We start from the raw sequence: 20,099 nt of genomic DNA, 5'->3' as shown, positions 1-20,099 counted from the left end.
TTTGGTTTGAACTAAAGTGCTGCTTTGATTTGAACTTTAAATCATCACTCCGGATGAAAAACAAATGTCACAAAGTGACATGGGAAACAATGTTGAAAATAGCGAATGACTCTAAACTTATGGCATCTTTACTTAAACTTTTATGTGCAACTTCTCTTACATTTTGCTTTTCTTAAAAAAAAATCTTAAATGCACTTTCATAAAATCCAAGCTATTAAAGGTGGTTTATGGGGTACCTCAAGGGTCTGTAATCAGACCTAAATTATATGTATTATATATTAATGATATATGCAACGCTTCTAGAAATGTGTTATTTGCAGATGATACAACTCTATTTTTGCTGGCAAAATTCTTGAACAGCTTCTGAATACTGTTGAAAGTGAACTAAACACAATGAAAAACTGGTTTGATGTCAATTATCGCTAAATTTGGGGGGGGGGGGTCTTTGGCTCTTAAGAACAAAGACATGTTAAAATCACTGTACATTAAAATAGAGCACATAATACCAAATTTCTTGGAATGATCATTGATGTCAAGCACTGTTGGAAGCCACATATAGATAACGTTAAAGCTGTCCTGAACAACAAATCATATATGATTTATAGCTTGCCATTATTCCATACATGACATACGGTATTGAATTTTGGAGAAATGCATAACAAACCAATCCTGTTTTCAAGCTACAGGAAAGAGCAAAGAATCACTAACCGAGCTAAATAATAATAATAGCGATGTCTGCTCACATTGAACAGTTCGTTTATCAGATAAGAAGTGATGGTCACAAGAGGTAAAAATAGGACAGGAGTGAAAATGTCAGAAGTGTAAAATGGCACGCAAACATGTTTATCAATTGTACCAACGCTAACTAGTAAATAGGAGGAAAACGGCGACATTTTGTGGACATGTTAAGAACTACAATAACAGTCAACGTGTAAGTAAATGTCAGCGGTGTGCACAAGAAAAACAATTCGTCGTACACATTTTTAGATTATCTTAGAAATAAGAAAGGGGTTGTGGATGAGTTTCCACCTGTTTTTGAAATGCTCTGTTGTTGTTTTATTGGTGTCGTGTTTTTTATTTATTCCGATACCCTTAAATATGAGTTCGAACAATTTATAAACTTGGTACGTAGTCACAACGAAAGACAGTTTACTTTAAGTATGACCACACAGTAGATTGTTTCCATGTTTTTTTTTAAACTGAACATTGAACACGGCATGTAAATGTGACACTGCAGAGTGTAATATTTGAACGTTTGGATAATGATTAATGAATTATGATTATTTTCTTTGACAGTGAAAATCTCAACCAAACATTTCCTTTCAGTTGCAGGTCAGACCTGTACAAACCTCAGGAGGAAGTTGGACCATTCTTATATTCAAAACTGTTTCTGTTCAGCATTGAATCTCTTATGTGATTCACTCTCTTGAGGTCATGCCACAGCATCTCAATCGGGTTGTGGTCGGGTCTCCGGAAGGTGTATATTTTTTTGTTTGTTTTTTCTGTAAAAGGCGATTTATTTTATTTATTTATTTTATTTACTTTTGTCCTTTTTGGCGTTGTACTGCATATAAACGATACTGTTACATTGTCATCACTCAGTTTGTTAAGACAGACGGTCATAAATTCTCCTGCAAATTATATTAATTTATTTGGGAATTCATATTTCCGTCGATGCCTCCAGGCCCCAAGTAGGCTAAGCAGTCCCAAAACCATGATACCCCAACATCCTACTGCAGTTGCTTTTTTGTATATTTTTTTGTTAGTTTTTTCTGTTGAAGGCGATTTATTTTATTTATTTATTTAATTTACTTCTGTCCTTTTTGGCGTTGTACTGTATATAAACGATACTGTTATATTGTCATCACTCAGCTTGTTGAGACAGATGGTCATAAATTCTCCTGCAAATTATATTAATTTATTTGGGAATTCATATTTCCGTCGATGCCTCCAGGCCCCGAGTAGGCAAAGCAGTCCCAAAACCATGATACCCCAACGTCCTACTGCAGTTGTTTTTTTGTTTTTTTTTTGGACAACAGTGGCATCCATGGTGTCTATGACATCCATTCTTGTTTAATTGTTTACTTTTGTCAAATAAAAGTTTTTGCAAGTCTTACACGATGGTCACTCAACTGGCAGGTAAACCAGCTTGTGAGTAGAAGCACCTGTGCCAAACTGTGGCAGGGTTTTTACTTTCTGGACCTGTATTTGACACCTCTGATGATGATGAAGGTTAAGGTCATGGCAGGCCTCCGGGCATCCCTGGTTGTTGCAACAGGTATACCTAAGGCTCCCGTGATATTAATGCTCTCTACGGTAATCCATCTCCATAGGCGTTTTGGCACGACATCCAACCGGCCTTATAATACCACAACTAGGCCAGGACTTCCACATCCAGTATCTTCACTCCCAAGATCATCTGTGACCAGCCGTCTGGACAGCAGCACATTTGATGGCGTCCAGCACTTTGGAAACGTGTTCTTTTCACAAATCATTTGTTTTCATATTGTGGCATCTTGTGGGTGAGCGGTTTGCTATTGTGGATTAAGTGGCCCATGCTGGGGGGGTTTATGGTATGTGCTGGTATATGTTGGAACATCAAAAATTCTTAAATCTTTCAGTTCAGCTCGTGAAGAATAATGGGAACAAAAATAAGTCTTGCATGGACAATGAATAACCTCAATTATTGTAATCTTGTCATTTACATTTTATGCTTTATGATGAAACTTTTTTTTTCTCATAGCCTTGTACTGGAACTTACCATCTGAGAAACGAGTCATTTTGTTGGCACCTGAGAGTCTCATAAAAGACAATATATCTGCTAGAGAGTTGTATGGATTTTAGCTGCAAAAATAAGTGCTGTTTTCATTTGGTAACACTGGACTACGCAGATCCTGATGGAACACCTTTGGATGGATCCGAGCGGAGACAGAGCCAGGCCTTCTCATCCAGCATCAGCGTGTCCCTTCTGGAAGAATGGTCAAAGATTCCCATAAACACACCTATAACGCTTGGCAACAACCTTCCCTGGAGTTCAAGCCATTAGAAGTACTGTTCATATGTTCACTTCAGGCTGTTACTGCCACACATGCGTTTCATGCAAAATAATGGTCTACCGTTGAAAGAATGGACACAATGTTTACTTTTCATCAATAAATACTTTATTTGAACAGCAAAAATACAGGACTAGGTTAAAGCGATAATCCCACCTGAATGATTTCTTCACTTCTTCCAATTTAAATCATCTGAAAGAAAATGTCACTATGAAATAACAGAACATATGTGCAAAGTATTTACAGTATGTGCAGTGTCCTCTTGGTTGTGGTCCAGCCTATCGTGACTTGTTGCGCACTTGTTTGCGTGGCCTGGCGGACTGGCTCGACATGACAGGTACCCAGTGTCCATAGGGCTTCCTGCTTTCATAGCTGTCCACTCTGGCTGTTACCTTAGCACCAATTTGCGCCATTATGCTTGGTTTTGCCACACAATTCTGGGGAAAGAAAATGGCAAAGTAAGACCCTCTAAGGCTGCGAGTTCTAAAATGTGTTAATCAAAAGTAAGCTTGTTTGAAAATTATATTTAATGCAATGCTAGCAGAAGGGACTGCAACATTGATCCAAATAAAATGTACTGCACAGTTTAGTATAAATTGTACATTAATAAGTCTTAAAACTGAACTGTACTTAGCCATACCACAAGAGCATTAACCAAGAATCACTGTTCTAAGACATTAAGCTTTGTCTAAAAAGGTGAGGTCACTTACATTGATGTTGAAAGTGATGGTTTTTGGTTTTGCGGCCATCTTTGGGCTGGTGATAATGGCCTCTGCTTCATTGCTCTGTTTCATAAAAACAAGAAAAACACAGCTAGTGAGACTTGAGTCGAACACATGTTGAACTTTTTGCTTTTACAGTATAAACTCAATCTAGCTTCTGACAATTTTATAGAAAGCACTTGTACTGCAGAAAACCACATGCACATTTACTCTCACTGTTGTTACAGTCAACTCCTCAGCAGACGCCTCATGTACCAACTTATCTTTGGCATATGGAGACGACTTCTTCATCTGGTTCTAGTTCTCTTGACAGGAATAGTCATTATAAAGCACACGCCCGCGCTCCATCAGCAAGTGGTGGATTCTGCTAAATAACGATGACCCATTTCAACTGCAAACCATAGATACATTTGTCATGTCAACACAGTACTGCCTGTAGAACGCAGTATATTTGTCCTCTAACTTGCTTGTGTTATGTGTTTCATTTACATATGTCCTACTCCAGGTACAGAATCGATAACGCAGTGTGTGCAGGACAAGAATCATCAGTCAACCTTTCACGCAAACTTATTGTCGTCACCCAAGTCACATGACAGCCTTTTATTCCCAGGTGCCGATGAGTGAAGACCACTGTCATGTTATCTATGAAGACAGGAATAAATACAGAAAGTATGTGCATTCCCTCAGGGTTCCAAAAGGTCAACACAAGACACAGGAAATACATCACAAAACAGACTCCTGTATTGACTGTCTTATAAACAGTGTTGCCTTACACAGTCAGCTGGATGGTTGCTTTTGTTGTAAATATATTTCCATTGTGGCTAATGTAATAATGAGTCGAATGACCCATTGAAATCATGACACTGATGGTGTAACAACAGCTCTTCATAGCTCATGATATACCTTAGCTTATTTGTATTTTTCACTTTGACCTTTGCATGTTTAAAGTATTATGGCTGATGCAACGAGGCCATTTATTTTAAAGGATTGATACCATACCATATGCTACGTTCACACTGCTCGGCATGGTGCCCAGTTCAGATTTTTTGGGGTTTTAAAAAAAAAAAAAAAAAAAAATGTATGTATTTGTTTTACAGTACAAAAACAACGTGACTTCTAATGTGAACGGAATATGTCCGTGACACGCATGCTCACAAAACACAAAGTCACGTGGCGCGGCGTTTACATAAGTAAATAAAGTCAAATATAAATTGAAGATTCTTACTCTTCAACAATTTTGCAGATGCATAGACGATTGCGAGTTGTCTCCCAAGCACTCTACTCTGTTCCACCTGCATGGAACACATATTGCCTTTTAATGTGATGAGCGCTACCTGAGTGCTCTTACTGCAGACATCAGATTGATATCCATATATGAGAGGCCCACGTCAGATTTTTTTGGGGGGCGGAAAAAAAATTGTATTATTCACATTACATGGAGCGGGGGAATAAATGATCAATTCTGTTACATGTTTCATTTATGGGAAAAAAAATAATAATTTACAATTTACCTGCAGTGTGAACATAGCCATATTATCACTTACGCCCTTTGCTCTGACCAATCCTAATCATGGGTGAGTGACGCTATTAGCAAGGCGGACACCCACCTGTGACTTTATCTTTTGAGGGTGTGGTCTCACCCTTGGCTTCGACTGGGGTGGTAACCATTGGGGTTCCTCCACCCGCTCTGGCAGGATCGGTTTCACACTCTCTGGAAGCTCCAGTTTCTCCACTCCCAGCAGCTTCATGGCATTATTTTTTGCAGCTACGAGAAGTTCTCTCTTATCTGAGGAAAAACAATTGAAGCTACAATTAGTTTGTGTAACATGGTGAAATATTCTTTCAAATTTGCTTGTTCAAAATTACCTTCCAAGGTCAAGCTGACTGAACTTCCTGAAGATCTTGAGGGGCTTCGATAGGATCTTGACGGTGATCTTGGAAACCTGTTCAAACGAGCCTGAGCCCTGCTGCTTCTTCTTCCAGCAAATGAAGACCTGGAGCGAGATGTGGATCTGGAGCGTCTACTGTGCCCGTGATACCTGTCCAGTGAGGGTGAGCGGCTGTAGGATCGAGAGTGTGCCCTGTAGCGCCGGCCCCGGCTGTATCTTTGATGGCTCCGACAGTGAGAATGTCTGTGGCAGCGAGGATGAGAGCGGGACCTGGAACGGGAGGAGGAACCACCGCTGGATGACCTGTGACGCCCCCTGTCGCTGCCAAGAGAGGAGGAAGGGCTGCTTTCATAACTATTTCTGGAGTAGTATGATGAGGGGCTGTTCTGATCAAAAATCCCACTAGGGCTATCACTCTGGTCAGCACGAGTCATTGCAAGGTGAGAGTCTTCTCCTTTGGTCATCATCTTGCAGAAGCTGCAAAAAAAAACAAGGGGATTAAGGACAACACTATACATTGTCCCGTGCTATTTTGGCTTCATCGTTCGTGTGGCCCCGTCCCCACTACATCGTGATTTAAAGTCGTATCCTTATAGTAGTACCATGTTGTGCCACAACATGTTAGGCACCACTGACATCTACTAAAGATAACACCGCGTAATTAATGCCAAGCCTAATACAGTACCACAGTTGTCGATTTCTTGTTCCAACTGAGAAGAGACATCTATGAGTTTTCTTTAGTTGTTTACTGATTTCAGGTGTTTCTGCTCCAAATGTGCAGTTGGCCGTCTACCAGGCTTTCAATAAACAAATCTAGAATAATTTGGTTGAAATGTACAATGTTTCAAATTTATTTTGCTTATGTTTCCGTAAACTTTAACTGTGAGGAAAAACAGACTTTAAAAGGTGGTGGTTTGTTAAATATATAATTAGTTTAGATGTCTTCAAAACGAGTGGGATTAGTAAGAGTACAAAGACGTTTAATTTAGTCGCCAAATATGACGGATTTTCACCGAGTGCAACGTGCAAACGGGGATTTCACTGATCTCCAAAATGCTAAACAAGTAAACCGTGTGTAACACAAACAAATACTACTTCCATATCTGATTTTCAACAACGTACATAGTGTTCTTTGTTGCTTGCTTGTCTGTTCCGCGTGAGCAATGGCGTTGTTACGCAACGAAAACGTACTGGAAAATTCCAGTTTACGCAAGCTAGCAAGAGCTGTAGCTGTAGCTCTAACGTGGCGAGGTTTCTTTGATCTGAGCAGGATTTGGCTCCCCGAAGACTAACATACAAAAGGGAGACATTTATAAAGAACATTCTCAAGCACTGTGATATTACAACATCTACAAATACAAATTATTAACAAAAAGATCGTTTCGGGAACTTACCAGTTAGACTGTCGCTTGAGTTTAAACCGTATCAGAGTAAAAACTTACAATTATGTTGGCTGTTACAATATAAGTGAGAAATATGGAGATTATTAAATACTGTTTCTGATTGTTAAATCTCTATGACTATTCCCGTCGTCGTGTTACCGTTCAAATGATGTCGACCTAGATGACCAACGAGATTTTACTGTCCTTCTGGAAAATTCCAGTCACGTGATTCTCTTCTGTAACGCCCTCTGCTGGCGGTATATTCAAAAGCTTTGTCATTCAAAGAAACAGGACGTCACTCCGGCACAGATTTTTGCCCTTTTTAAATAAGCACAAGGACGTTTATAAATGTTTCAACTTCAATTCCCCTTTTACAGTGAAAAAAGTTAATTCTAGATAGTAAACGCTGAACTGTGCAATTCATTTACGTGCTAAAGTCATGTGATATGGAAATCAGCGAAGAATGCGATGAATGTAAATAGAACAGCCTGTGTTGGAGCGGCTTCGACAAACTGCAAATAAAAGGTGTGATTGTGCCCTTAAATCTAGTCGAAAGAAATCTCGCGATAAGGAAAGGTTATGCCAAATCTCGCGATTATTTGTAACCGACTTAAATAGCTGCGCGAGCGCGATGTGTGTTCTTCAAACTCCTCCTTTCTGATCGCCTTTGTTCGACTTGGAAACGAACTCAACGAAACGAACTCAACAACTGTTGAAAAATGGATATTTTTACTGTTTTGCCCTCCAATTTTGGATATGTCATATTCATTTATCTTTACAGTTGGATCATGCTGGCCTATCTAGCTGTCAAAGTTGGCGGAGCCCGAAAGAAGTATGGCGTTAAGGTAGTGGTGTTTTCATTTCAGTGGGCTATGCATTTATTAATGATTAGAATGGCGAATAGCGATGGAATTGGCATTTGTTGCTTGTTGTTTTTGAAGACTCACTGTTGTTTATTTTCAAATAAAATAATCATGTGTCATGTATTGTACAGTATCCAACAATGTACAGTGACAAGGAGCAGGTGTTCAACTGTATCCAGAGAGCCCATCAGAACACTCTTGAAGTGTATCCCCAGTGGCTTGTTTTCCAGACCATCGCAGCCCTCGTCTATCCGGTATGCTTTATTTCAATTCATTTTAAAAATATTCGTCAAAATGGTATCTTCAAACGTTAGCCTTGTGGGATGTGCAAAAGTTATCTTTGCTCTCTGACATGATTATATAATGATAACGGCCTCGCCGTCGGGAGCCAAATAGCACTGTCATAATGACTTAGCACATTTTCAATTATTTGGATTTTGATGATTTTTTTATTGATTCTCCATCCTCAGTTATCAGCGTCAGTGCTAGGGGGCATTTGGGTGACCAGTCGGCTTTCCTACGCCTGGGGCTATTATACTGGAGGTAAGACTGACTGACGTTTGTTACATAAAATAGGGATAAAACACTTCAGTTTGACTCCTAAGGTTCCCCACAACAATTGGTGCACAGGTGGGTGCCCAAAAAATTTGAATATCAAGTGAAAGTGCATTTATCTCAGTAATTTATTTCAAGAAGTGAAACTTGTATGCTATATTAGTTCACTACAAACAAAGTGAAATATTTCAACTACCCTTTATGATGCCTTTTGATGATTATGGCAGAAAACCACAAAAATAAAATACCCAGTATTTCACAAAATTTAAAGGCCCAATGTGTGAAATCTAGTGGTGAACTAATAGAATGCAACGAGCTACCCTCGAAGTACTACATTTTGAAGTGTGTGCACTACGGTGCCTCAGAGAGACCAGACGTCGCAAGCCTACCAAGTGACAAAGTAAGTGCATTGCGTTTGTTACGCATGCTGTAGTCATGATGTGGAGGAACTACATTCGCTAAGTTTGTCTCCTTCGGGTACCCGTATCAGAAAGATGGGCGAGACATGGCAGCCTCCTGTAGGGGAGGCGCGCCCTATGTGATATAATTAGAGATTACTTGAACTACGATTATATATAAAAAAAAAAAGTACATTGATGTGATAGAACATGGTTTTTTTTTTTGCATATTACCGAAATAGTGGGTTTTCAAAATGAATGAACTTTGAAAAATTGAAGCATTCTACACACTGTCACTTTAAATATCATGACAAATAAATATCATGACAGTTCATTGTTGGCTCCCTGTGTCCCAATCTTGTAAGCTATTAAAGTGACTTAAAGCACATATAAGGTTTTCTACGGCCCCTGGGATGATACTGCTTTATTATTGGATCCGGCCCGCAGCAAGCCGATGTAGGTAGCAGATCTGATCAGGTTTTTTGCGCCTGCCGAAGACGTCACGCTTTAAAATATATTGTAGCGACTTCAAAGAAACACCGTCAGACGTAGTTTAATGATCATGTTTTTATCAGTCCAACCGGCTACTGTGGGCCACAGCCGAGGCCAATACAGTACAACTGTTCAGTCAAAAAAGAGCAACGAGCTGTTCGTCCTCCGCTACTCTCGCTCGCATGCCCTCCCATCCAGCGAGCCGCGCGATGCATTCATTAACCTCGGAAACAACACAACTTGGCAAGACACAAATTCGACCACAACACAGATAACCCGATTCGTTACACTATTTCCGTAATATATTTATTTGGATCAATGTTTGCCACCCCATGGCTGTTCTACATGTTGACTGAAGACTTCACATCACTTTTCCGTGGCTTTCAGAATCGGATTGTGGTGAAAAGTTATTTGGAGTAAAACACACTTTATTAGAAATACTTCATGTTAGAAATCTCACTTTGTTATATTATTAGTAATTGTTGGCAAGTGATAAATTCATCGAGTTTCGACATAGTGCTGAGATGTCCCACACTGTGAGCACGCATTGAATGCTATTCGAGCGCTAAGTGTCCTGCACAATAGTTGGGATTTATTGACATAAAACGTGATGTCGTCATGACCACCTCCACAAAATCAAAAATACCGTGGCGATCGCTTACACAGGCTGAAGAAGAAGAATAGAAACAGGCAAAACACTTTATATAACAAAATATGAACATTTTTTAGGCACACACTGAAGCCCATTCAAACCTTTAAGTAGTAATTGTTTAAATCAATAACGTTTTGAAAAGATTTAAATTAGATTTAATTAAAAAAAAAAAGTCTATTCAAAATGTTAAATGCTGTGTGTTTTATTACAGATCCTGCCAAGAGAATGAACGGTGCCTATGGCTACATCGGATACCTTGGAGTCATCGGTTTGTCAGTATGTGTAGCCTTGCAGCTGCTAAGAGTTTTTTAAGATCATTGTCCCAAACAAAGATGTGCTCATCTTTTCCAATGTGTCTGAAATGTTCTCAATCATACCGTCCCATGTTTAGACGTGTATCACCCTGATATTAGTTGGCGGCTTTAATTAAACTACAACTGTTATTGAAATTACATTTCATAGTCTAATCAGTATGTAATGTTTTGATTATGTCCGACACCCTAATTGCTCTACATTTAATCTAAGATTCTCGCCTGTATTTTAACTAATACAATAAAAAATAAAGACTGTTGTCTTGTTGCTTGTGAATATGTTCAATTGTGCAGGTCATTGTATTCTCGGGGCATTGAATCAATTGCAACTTGCCTGCACATGTCTGAGAAGACATTTTGCTGTTTTGAAATACGCCAGATAAATAAAGTTGTATTGTATGTACAGTATATGTATAATAACTAATTCATCTAAAAATTTTCCATATTTGATCGAGATTAATCATATTTTTCACGATGCTTGGAACTGCTGTTTACTTGAGGAAAATCTTGGAATTAATGTGGAAAAAAATCGTAAGTATACCTGTATTTCGATTCAAAGATTGTTCCAATAGCTTTCTTTTATCCTTGAATAGGATTACGTTCCTGTAAAATACAACTGTTGAACAATACACCAAAGATGTACAACTGATATGGTATTTCAATTTGCTTTGCAAAGTGCACAAATTATTTTGGACTTCTCCAATGAGCTGTCGAGCAACTTTTTAAAGTAAAACTAGTAAAGGTCCATCTTTGCGACAGTGACTGAGTCAGTTGAAATTTCAGAATACATGCACGTCATAGTGCATGGTCAGGATGATATATATATATATATATATATATATATATATATATATATATATATATATATATATATATATATATATATATATATATATATATATATATATATATATATATATATATATATATATATATATATATATATATATATATATATATATATATACATATACACACACACATACACACACACACACAGAGCTGGGCACTTAACCGGTCCAGCCGCAACTCTCCGCCCTTGTCCTGGGTACAATTCTGGCCGCGACCCTCCGCCCTTATTCATAAAAAATGATCACCCCCGCCGCCCCATTCCGCCCCCCCGGCATATGTGTATATATATATATATGTGTGTATGTATATATATATATATATATATACATGTATATATATATATATGTATATATATATGTATATATATATATATATGTATATACATATGTATATATATATACATGTGTATATATGTATATATATACATGTATATATATATATATATACATATATATATATATATATATATATATATATATATATATATATATATATATATATATATGGCTTGCAAATTTCACCCTTGTGGGTCAAATGAAGGTTTTCCATCCATCCATCCATCTATCCATCCTTCCCTCCATTATACAAACCGCTTATCCTAACGAGGGTCGCAGGGGTGATGGCGCCTACTGTATCCCAGCTGTCTTCGGGCAGTAGGTGGGCTACACCCTGGAATGCTTGCCTGCCAATCGCAGAGCACACACAAACTAACATTCATACTTACGGACAATTCACAGTGTCCAAATAAGATACAATGCATGTTTTTTGGAATATGGGAGGAAACCCAGCAGGCACCCGGAGAACAACTCTACACACGGATTTGAGCAATACAATATGGTGGATTGTTTTCACTGATCAGTCGCGGTGCATCGTGAAATGCCCGGATGTTCGAAATTGTCAAAATGTATGTACTTTACAATTGAGTATGGAACTCAGTTATAGAAATTTAATTAATATTATCATAGAGATCATCTGTGCTAACTATGTTTTTACGATTCTAAATATTTGACCAACTAATAGTAAAGAGCCCTTTATTAATTGTTCTAGACCAGTGTTGTTTTAGGTTCAGAAGAGGGTGCTGAATTCCTCGTGTGACTCACATGACGTTACAGACACAAAGCTCTTTAAAGCTGGTAAACACCGCCAAAAGGAACATGAACAAGGTCATGCACAAAAACTAGTCCCTTTTGAAGCTTTAGGTTCGATATACTCTTGCCACTCCTTTAAACGAATGCATATTATTTATTTTAAACCCGAGACCAAACCGGAAATGACACTTCATAAGCAGTGATAGAGTTGAGGTTTTAATCATAATGATCATTGAAATGTGATAGTACACTAGTAGTATGACTGTAATAGTATCGTTTATATAAATTGTAAAATATAAAATATTCTGCGTTAAAACCATAAATCCATCTTGTCCCATAACCCTTGAAGGCACCAATACCAATAGCTGCTTAGTGTTCCTCTCAACTGTGTGGGCGAACTGCGCATGCGCTTGACTGAGCTCTCGGAAGCAAAGTCGGCCTGATCCAAGGGGTCCACATCAAAAATCGGAAATAAGAGGTACTTACTCCTTTGAAAACGAGTTTAGAATGTGTAAACATCATGGATGTATATGTTTTCCTGTAACATCGTCACTGTCGGGTGGGTTTTGCGATTGTTTTCAGCGACGTCTTGGTGAGAGCACCTTAGAGGAAATGTTTGCTAGTATCAAAGCGACGAACAAAGAATGCTACGACACAATACTGTTTATTTCCAATCTCGAACCGATTATTTGCATCATGTAGTTATTAGTATACGTCTATACTTGTTTTCTTATTAAGTGTGTGTTAAAGAGTTACCAATTTGTGTTTTACAATTTAGGATCACGCAGTTGTTAGTCCTTATGAGCTGAGCATCATCCTTATACAGCATTTGCGTACTAACGTTGCTTGTTTTTGTTTTTGTTTTATTTAACGTAGTGGTCAATATCCACAATTCTACAACGTGTTTGAAAATGATTCTTGCTTGACGTGCCGTCCTTCCTTCCCCAGAGCCATGTCAGGATTGCTGGACGGGATTCGTTGCGGAGAATGCGACTGCAATGTGGACTGGAGTGAAAAAAGAAACACCGTCGCATCTATAGCTGCTGGTGTTCTGGTATTCCTCATTTTTATGCACTCTGTCTCTAATTGTTATTGTCCGGATCACTGTACACCAACCAAACCACAAAGTCTGACCATTGAGACGTTAAGAGAGGTATTAATGTTGGTGTTGTTTGCAGTGCTCCATACTGACAGTGTGTTTTGGTTAGCACATTCAAATCATCCTAAGAACCAGAACCGTTTTTAAAACTAATAACTGTTTATTAACTAGTTATTATTTGGTATTGTTTCGTGATAAAAAAAACAAACTAAACAACAATCAAGCAATAGCACATGAGGGGGATTGATGTCTTACTCAACAAACTTTTTCAAACTGATGGAATGGAATCGAATTTAGTGCACTGCACATGTGGAGTACAGAGCAACAAAATTCACGAAACAGTTACAACCTGTCAAAGAGACACAAACAACAGAGGGAGACAGAATGGGAAGCCTAACGGGTTGCCAAATTGGCGCTCAGATTTCTCAGATGAAAAAAGAGCAACATAAGGAAGTGGGGGGGGGTAAAAAGGAGTCTCAATCCATGCTCGTGTCTCAGCAAATAGCTGTTTGTCAAAATTTATTGAGCCAAGGCACATATTTCACATAAAAAAAATCTCACAGACCACGCAAAATAATACACAAAATGTGGACATTCAGGTTACTTATGTCTTGTATTTTACGGAACATTAGGCGCAATATCAGTGAACCGGTCTATTGTTACATAATTTGCACTGGGTCATAAGGCGCATAGATTTATAGATTTAGATAGATTTATCGCTATTTATGCTACGTTCAGATCAGGCATGAAATACCAGGTAGTGCTGCGCGTCTCACTTGCTTTTGTTCGCCGTGCAACTACATGAGGGTTGTTTCAAGCGGAGGGGGGTCCTCCGACAGACGAAAAAAAAAGTTTGAACACCCCTAGTCAGTCTTGTAACTAGGGATGTAACGATTCACTCAAGCCCCGATTCGATTTGATTTTCACTTCCCGATTTTCCATTTGATTCAATTTTTAAACGAAATTGCTACAATGCTGTCTCTGTGCACTAGTGTGGTTCTGCAGCCATTCACAAACTCAATACGCAGTGATGTTTGGCGCAAAAGTATAATTTGATCTACAGATTCAGAATGTGCTATGCATCTGGAATGAAAAAACGTTTCAAGACATAATTTTCCAGATGAATTTAACCAATTTTTAATTGCGGCAAATCAATTTTAACTCGATTTATGATTAATCGTTACACCCCTACGGGTAACTGGTGGTTGTGTTATCACTTTGGCTAATGGTAAATACTGAATTAAATCGGAATTAAAGGCGACGTACTGAAAAGTTGACATCCATCCATACTTAGAATTAATTTAAATGACAATATGAATGTAATAGGACAGAATCAGAATGAAAGACGACGTACTGAAAAGTCCACATCCATCCATACTGAAAAGGAATTTAGTTGTCATCTAGTGGAAGAGCATGTGATTGTTTTGCCTGTTACTATACGTGGCTGGCATAGATAAAGAGATAGACATGTTTTTTTTCATGACCGATACCGATATCAATTATTAGTAGTCAAGGAGGCCCACAACAGGCAATTCATTTTCAGTTAAAGGGAGAGTTTTTGCGCCAAAAAGAAAATTGAAAGGAAAAAAAATGTCAAAACTACTTGTGAATACAATGTTACTGCTGGTGATCAATCAGCAAGAAAACCTTCGCCCAAGCACTTTTTTTCGATTAAAAAAATTAAATAGTCCTGGTGTGCAAGAGTGGGAATGGCAACCATTTTAATCTTCTTCCGCTTGAAGCTGGCTGCACTGATTTTGAAGTCATTGATCTTGCTGGCGAACCTCAAACAATGAGTGATTGGAAGGACTGATTAAGTTACTAGTTCCATCATTGTTTACCTAAGTATAAGCAGATGTTTGTCTTCCTTTGATTAAACACAAAAGATAAAAAAATAAAAAGGATTTAGACAATTTTAAGTTCAACAATGGCTCAAAACAATTACTTGATTATTAGAATAGTTGATTAATTTGATAATCAATTAGTTGTCGATTAAACAATTAATTTTGACACCTTTTTAGTTTGACATGTAATTGTAACTTTAGTAAACTAGTGACACGCCTTACCTTTGATGGTGTCTTGATCTTGTGGCATTGCAGTTCTTCACTGGTTGGTGGATCATCATCGACGCAGCAGTGAAGTATCCAGATGAAGAGGAGTTTCCTCATTCTTATCACACATGTGGAGTCATCGCTACAGTGGCTTTTCTCATGTAAGACCTGCTTTACAAATACTTTCTAACTAGTCATATATATTTTTTGTTGTACAGCTTGGTAAAACTGGGAATATTTTCTGTTCACTTTTCATTAATTCAGTCAAGTTTCTTTTATAGACCTCAAAAAATCCAGTCACGAAGACTTCTAAAATAAATGAAAATTTCTCTCTTAACATGCATGCCAAACCAGCATTTGCTACACGCCATATACGTTTTCCACAACAAGCAATCTCAATTTCTGTGCTAAAACTTCCAAGCTATTGAAAAATCCTACCACTTTCTGAAGTATTTAGACATGGCTCTCGCAAGGTCTTCTGCAATAGACGAACTAGTTTCATATAGAATATCAGTCACATGATATTGCACGTGTCGGCCTGCTCAGAAAACACATACACATTGAGTTGTTGTTGCTAACACTGTTTGAATTTGGTTTGTTTAGGATAAATGCTCTGTCAAATGGTCAAGTGAGAGGTGACAGCTACAGTGAAGGCTGCATGGGCCAGACAGGTATGTGCATGGGCAACTTGAACTAAAACACATCCACCGAAAACTTCCTTGGGCATATTTGCACGGTCAAAGAAATCCAGGACAAGAACTTTATCACAAGAATGATTTTGGTGAGCACTGAATTACTACATGAGATGAATTTCGATTTTGGTTACTGCTTAGGTGGATGAGGGAGACGAAATATGAACTCCACAGTAATAAACAGTATTGTTAAATAAAGTGCCAGTCAAAACAGAGCATTTTTAAAGCCGATTTTGTTGACATAGAGCTATTTCACCAGCACCGGATGACACGCTTCAGTGTACGGGAACTCATTAAATTGGGCATGTTTCTCTAATGTTGTAGCAGTTGATTTGATGATAGTCCTCATGTTCCAGTACAACATAAACGCCAGAGTCGAGCAGAAGCCCACCCTTTCTTATCTCTCTTTGCAGGCTCTCGTGTGTGGCTCTTCATTGGCTTCATGCTGTCTTTTGGATCCCTCATTGCCTCCATGTGGATCCTGTTCGGAGGTTTTGTAGTGCCTCGTAAGTAACTGTTTAAGTTTTGCTCTGATAGAGTAATTAGCAACCTTTCAACAACAGAGTAGGTTGCAAGTGTATGATAATGAATTTTCTTGTACAGTGTAGTGGCAAATGATTGCACATATAGATGTAATTCAAACACTCAAGCTTCTTTTTGTGTTTTTTTCTTTCTGTCTCTCCTCAGAGAACCCTATCGTGTACCCTGGAATTGCCGTTTTCTTCCAAAATGCATTCATTTTCTTTGCGTAAGTCAATATTCCGAAGTGACTTGGTCTTGTATTTCGCAAAATAACTGACATCACGCTCCTTGATTTGTATTCAGGGCCCTGGTGTTCAAGTTTGGACGTACAGAGGATCTGTGGCAATAACTGACTCCCTAGTGTGTCTGTCCGTCATTGTTATACACTGCTTTCTTTGTTGTTTGAGACAATGTGCTTCAGGCTTCAGTGGTTATTCATCACGTTGTATGTAGCCTTTGTAGCGTTCAGGATTGACTCGTTTAATTTATATTTTTGTTGCTGTTTTAAAAGGCTAAATCATAACCAAGCACAAATCATAAGACTCATTCACAGATTGATGGTTTTAAACTGTGGCACACTTTGAAATGTGGACCTGCCCCGTGCAGCTGTGTTGTTGAAGATAGTATAAAACTTTTGTGTATAACGTTTATTAGGGAAATCTAGGTCCAAGCCTAGTGTGGGTATGCTTATGCTCTCCCATCATTTTATGAACAATAACCTGTCAAGCAGAGTGAAAAGAAGACATTTTGGGATATCTAAAATAACTGAGGCAAGTACCATGAAAATACATTCTGACAAAACTCACCATGCGAGATTGAATCTCTCTGAAATAACAAAGTGAGCTCTTAATCTTTTCATGCAGATTTATTGTAAAATGATCATGGTTTTGCATAGCTTAATTGAGGTTAACATTTTCCACAACCGTGGTAGATTTACCTAAGATGTGCATCCATTTCTTACGTTTGTACAATGGGGCCAGTTTTTGGCTACCATGGCATAATTAAACAATCATTCTGAGTAGGAAACATGTTTTGCGTTTGTCTTTTCTAAAGGTTGGGGACACTTTGCAGAATCATACTCCTCAGGTTATTTGCGAACTGCAAGATGCTCAAACTGCAAAACATAATTTTGTTTGTCTTTGAGGTTATATACATAGGAAACATTTTTTATAACACACCTTTCTTCAAGGGGAATTCAACTTTTTTTTTTTATTTTATTTTATTTTTTTTTTTTTTTTTAATAGGGGAAGTCAACCCAAACATTTTTTCCCGGAATATGTTCTATGTAGGCCCACTAGTCTAAACACGAAATTCTGATTAATTTTGTGTTTGTGGAATATGAGAAATCCACCCGTTTTTTTGCTAGCTCAGGGGGCGGCCACTTTGTCACTTCTGTCGACTGAAGATGACATCGAAATTGCTCAGGGCTCAGATAACGACCAATCATGGCTCAGCTTCAGAAAACAGGTGAGCCTTGATTGGTTGTTACCTGAGCCCTGAGCAGTTGTGATGTCATTTGGCCAAAAACTAGTGCATTTTGCTTCTTAACTTATATTCCACAAATGCAATATTAATCAGAATACAGTGTTTCAAGTAGTGGCCCTGCATAGAACATTGTGGAAAAAAATAAGTTTGGGTTGACTTCCCCTTTAACAATATGTTCTATGTACCTTCACTAGTCAAAACTTGGCATTCTGATTAATTTTGTGTTTGTGGAATATGAGTTTAGTAAAATCTACCCATTTTTGTCCGTCTCAGGGGTCAGCCATTTTGTCCCTTGCCGTCAACTGAAAATGACATCACAGTTGCTCAGGTAACAACCAATCATGGCTCAGCTTCAGAAAACAGGTGAGCTGTAATTGGTCATTACTTGAACCCTGAGTAACTGTGATGTTATTTTCAGTCGACAGATGTGACAAAATGGCCGCCCCCTGAGATGGCTAAAAATGGGTGGCTTTTCCTGCTTAACTCATATTCCACAAATGTCATATTAATTCATCAGAATGCCATGCTTAGACTTGTGAAAGCGCAAATAACATATTATTGCAAAGAATTTAGGCGGGAGGGGGGTTGACTTCCCTTTAAGATTATTACTTGTTTTTTTGTACTTTTTTAATATCTCTTACCTTCCAGAAAGTCTGATCATCAAAACATTTTTTATCTTGGGGTGGTTTCCAGATGTCACACTTTAGTAGTACTCCTTTGAACATATCCAGAGGGACACAAACTTAAAAGTGACTTATGTTCAGATGCTGTTTGAATATTCCCATCGTGGCTTTCTGATCATACTTTGCAGTCTTGCAAAATGTTACCAAACTAACTTTACTTTTTTTTTTTTGACTCAACCGTACCTGTTATGAACCCCAAGGTCAGGCTTACAGCTATCGTGATGAGGAGAACACAAATATGAAATACGGCAAACCGGATCGCCCTGTCAATGAAAGGCCACTTACGCACGGCAATGCTGGATGAGTGTCAAAATGTGCCATTGTGACAAAAGCATCCTTACATTGTGTGGTCATCACACTGTTGAATCTGCAGGAGGAGGTGTATCAGCCATCCCAGGAGACCAGGAAGCCCATGCGTGCTCAGAACACTACAGGTGTCATGACACTCGAAGGCAAACAGCATGTGGCTCTGGTTTGTAAGACATAGTATGATATAAATTGATAATAAACTGACTTAGAAATGCGTTGATCACCACCTTGAGGTATTGGAATCCAACAGTTGACACAGCAGCCGCAGCCAGTCCAGTTGTCATGGCCTCCCACGGGTAACGTATCACTGGCATGGAAACCCCGACAGCAACACCGCCAGCAAGTATGCATGATTGAAAATTGGCCTAATAGGAGAGTGACAAAATAGGATCAGTGCTTCTGAAATTAATCGGTCCAAACGATCACTTCAACATACTGGGTTGACTTTTCCCTTTGGACTGGAGAGTGTAGACACAGCAACAGACGCTACGGCACTGACAGCCAGGGCTAGGTAGGTGCTGCACACTGCCCACATCCTCCTCTCAGGAAAATGATCGTCCATGAGGATAGAGTTAAAACTGGGCCAAAACATCCAGAGAAAGACAGTACCTAAAGAACCGGAGTGTTAAAAAGTATGGGTGTAAGCAAGGGGGAGTAAAGTGATAATTGTCTAACTCTCCTGGATGTGAGTGATACTTTTTCCTTGCGTAGCTCCACATTTAACCCAAAGAGAAGTAGTATGGTTCCACATGGGTGGAAATTTTCTGAAATGTTTCACTGGTCAAGCATATTTACGTAATGGAAATGTACTTATGTGTAAGTTTAAAAGCAGTTGTGTGATTTCAATACTTCTGCTGTGAGTTGCCGGATTTAAAGGGGAAGTCAACCCTCAAATTTTATTTAGAGAAAATGTTCTATGCAGCTCCACTAGTTTAAAATACGGCATTCTGATTTAATACTGCGTTTGTGGAATATGAGTTAAAGTGGAAGTCAACCCAAAC

At 38.5% G+C, this 20,099-nt stretch overlaps 4 protein-coding genes across 7 annotated transcripts in view; 2 read left to right on the top strand and 2 right to left on the bottom strand.

Annotated features, from left to right (window-relative positions):
* Positions 1-3,138: 3,138 nt before the first annotated feature.
* On the bottom strand, positions 3,139-7,244 carry rsrp1 (arginine/serine-rich protein 1). Of its 3 annotated transcripts, none has more exons than XM_086049303.1 (5): positions 7,059-7,241; positions 5,642-6,141; positions 5,383-5,561; positions 3,764-3,838; positions 3,139-3,490 (listed from the first exon to the last, which is right to left on the bottom strand). In XM_086049303.1, the coding sequence occupies exons 2-5, from the start codon at positions 6,129-6,131 to the stop codon at positions 3,332-3,334; spliced, it is 903 nt and encodes a 300-aa protein (XP_085905429.1). In that variant the 5' UTR covers positions 6,132-6,141; positions 7,059-7,241; the 3' UTR covers positions 3,139-3,331. The 3 variants fall into 3 exon arrangements, 2 of the variants coding, with proteins under 2 accessions (XP_085905429.1, XP_085905430.1); XR_015089280.1 differs by lacking the exons at positions 3,139-3,490; positions 3,764-3,838 and adding exons at positions 3,845-4,166; positions 4,265-5,067 and having other exon boundaries at positions 7,059-7,244; XM_086049304.1 differs by lacking the exons at positions 3,139-3,490; positions 3,764-3,838 and adding an exon at positions 3,845-5,067 and having other exon boundaries at positions 7,059-7,244.
* A 394-nt stretch (positions 7,245-7,638) lies between these two features.
* Positions 7,639-10,594, top strand: mgst3b (microsomal glutathione S-transferase 3b). The gene is made up of 4 exons (XM_086049305.1): positions 7,639-7,891; positions 8,041-8,163; positions 8,380-8,452; positions 10,218-10,594. The coding sequence occupies exons 1-4, from the start codon at positions 7,766-7,768 to the stop codon at positions 10,316-10,318; spliced, it is 423 nt and encodes a 140-aa protein (XP_085905431.1). The 5' UTR covers positions 7,639-7,765; the 3' UTR covers positions 10,319-10,594.
* A 1,986-nt stretch (positions 10,595-12,580) lies between these two features.
* On the top strand, positions 12,581-17,139 carry tmem50a (transmembrane protein 50A). The gene is made up of 7 exons (XM_086050217.1): positions 12,581-12,735; positions 13,206-13,311; positions 15,456-15,568; positions 16,011-16,078; positions 16,513-16,605; positions 16,787-16,847; positions 16,925-17,139. The coding sequence occupies exons 2-7, from the start codon at positions 13,210-13,212 to the stop codon at positions 16,968-16,970; spliced, it is 483 nt and encodes a 160-aa protein (XP_085906343.1). The 5' UTR covers positions 12,581-12,735; positions 13,206-13,209; the 3' UTR covers positions 16,971-17,139.
* Positions 17,140-17,471: 332 nt separating this feature from the next.
* rhd (Rh blood group, D antigen) overlaps positions 17,472-20,099 on the bottom strand; it is a 34,174-nt gene continuing 31,546 nt past the window's right edge. For both annotated transcript variants that reach the window (XM_086050212.1, XM_086050213.1), the window contains 6 exons: positions 19,535-19,707; positions 19,326-19,463; positions 19,131-19,258; positions 18,973-19,052; positions 18,748-18,821; positions 17,472-17,735 (listed from right to left, as the gene is read on the bottom strand). In XM_086050212.1, the coding sequence (XP_085906338.1) occupies positions 17,709-17,735; positions 18,748-18,821; positions 18,973-19,052; positions 19,131-19,258; positions 19,326-19,463; positions 19,535-19,707 (620 nt within the window). In that variant the 3' untranslated portion in view covers positions 17,472-17,708. The remainder of the gene's footprint in view (positions 17,736-18,747; positions 18,822-18,972; positions 19,053-19,130; positions 19,259-19,325; positions 19,464-19,534; positions 19,708-20,099) is intronic.

This window comes from Filicampus tigris, chromosome 13 (assembly GCF_054856515.1).
Source record: "Filicampus tigris isolate MCC_2025a chromosome 13, RoL_Ftig_1.0, whole genome shotgun sequence".
NCBI classification, from domain to species: Eukaryota; Metazoa; Chordata; class Actinopteri; order Syngnathiformes; family Syngnathidae; genus Filicampus; species Filicampus tigris.
This window is presented reverse-complemented; position numbering and strand designations above follow the sequence as displayed.

Coding starts and splice junctions, on each gene's coding strand:
- rsrp1 (XM_086049303.1), bottom strand. CDS start 6,131: ATGATGACCAAAGGAGAAGACTCTCACCTTGCAATGACTCGTGCTGAC. Junction 5,562..5,641: donor AGTCAGCTTGACCTTGGAAG/GTAATTTTGAAC, acceptor GTTTTTCCTCAG/ATAAGAGAGAACTTCTCGTA. Junction 3,491..3,763: donor CCATCACTTTCAACATCAAT/GTAAGTGACCTC, acceptor TTCTTTCCCCAG/AATTGTGTGGCAAAACCAAG.
- tmem50a (XM_086050217.1), top strand. CDS start 13,210: ATGTCAGGATTGCTGGACGGGATTCGTTGCGGAGAATGCGACTGCAAT. Junction 16,606..16,786: donor CGGAGGTTTTGTAGTGCCTC/GTAAGTAACTGT, acceptor GTCTCTCCTCAG/AGAACCCTATCGTGTACCCT. Junction 16,848..16,924: donor AATGCATTCATTTTCTTTGC/GTAAGTCAATAT, acceptor ATTTGTATTCAG/GGCCCTGGTGTTCAAGTTTG.
- mgst3b (XM_086049305.1), top strand. CDS start 7,766: ATGGATATTTTTACTGTTTTGCCCTCCAATTTTGGATATGTCATATTC. Junction 7,892..8,040: donor GAAAGAAGTATGGCGTTAAG/GTAGTGGTGTTT, acceptor TGTATTGTACAG/TATCCAACAATGTACAGTGA. Junction 8,453..10,217: donor CTGGGGCTATTATACTGGAG/GTAAGACTGACT, acceptor GTTTTATTACAG/ATCCTGCCAAGAGAATGAAC.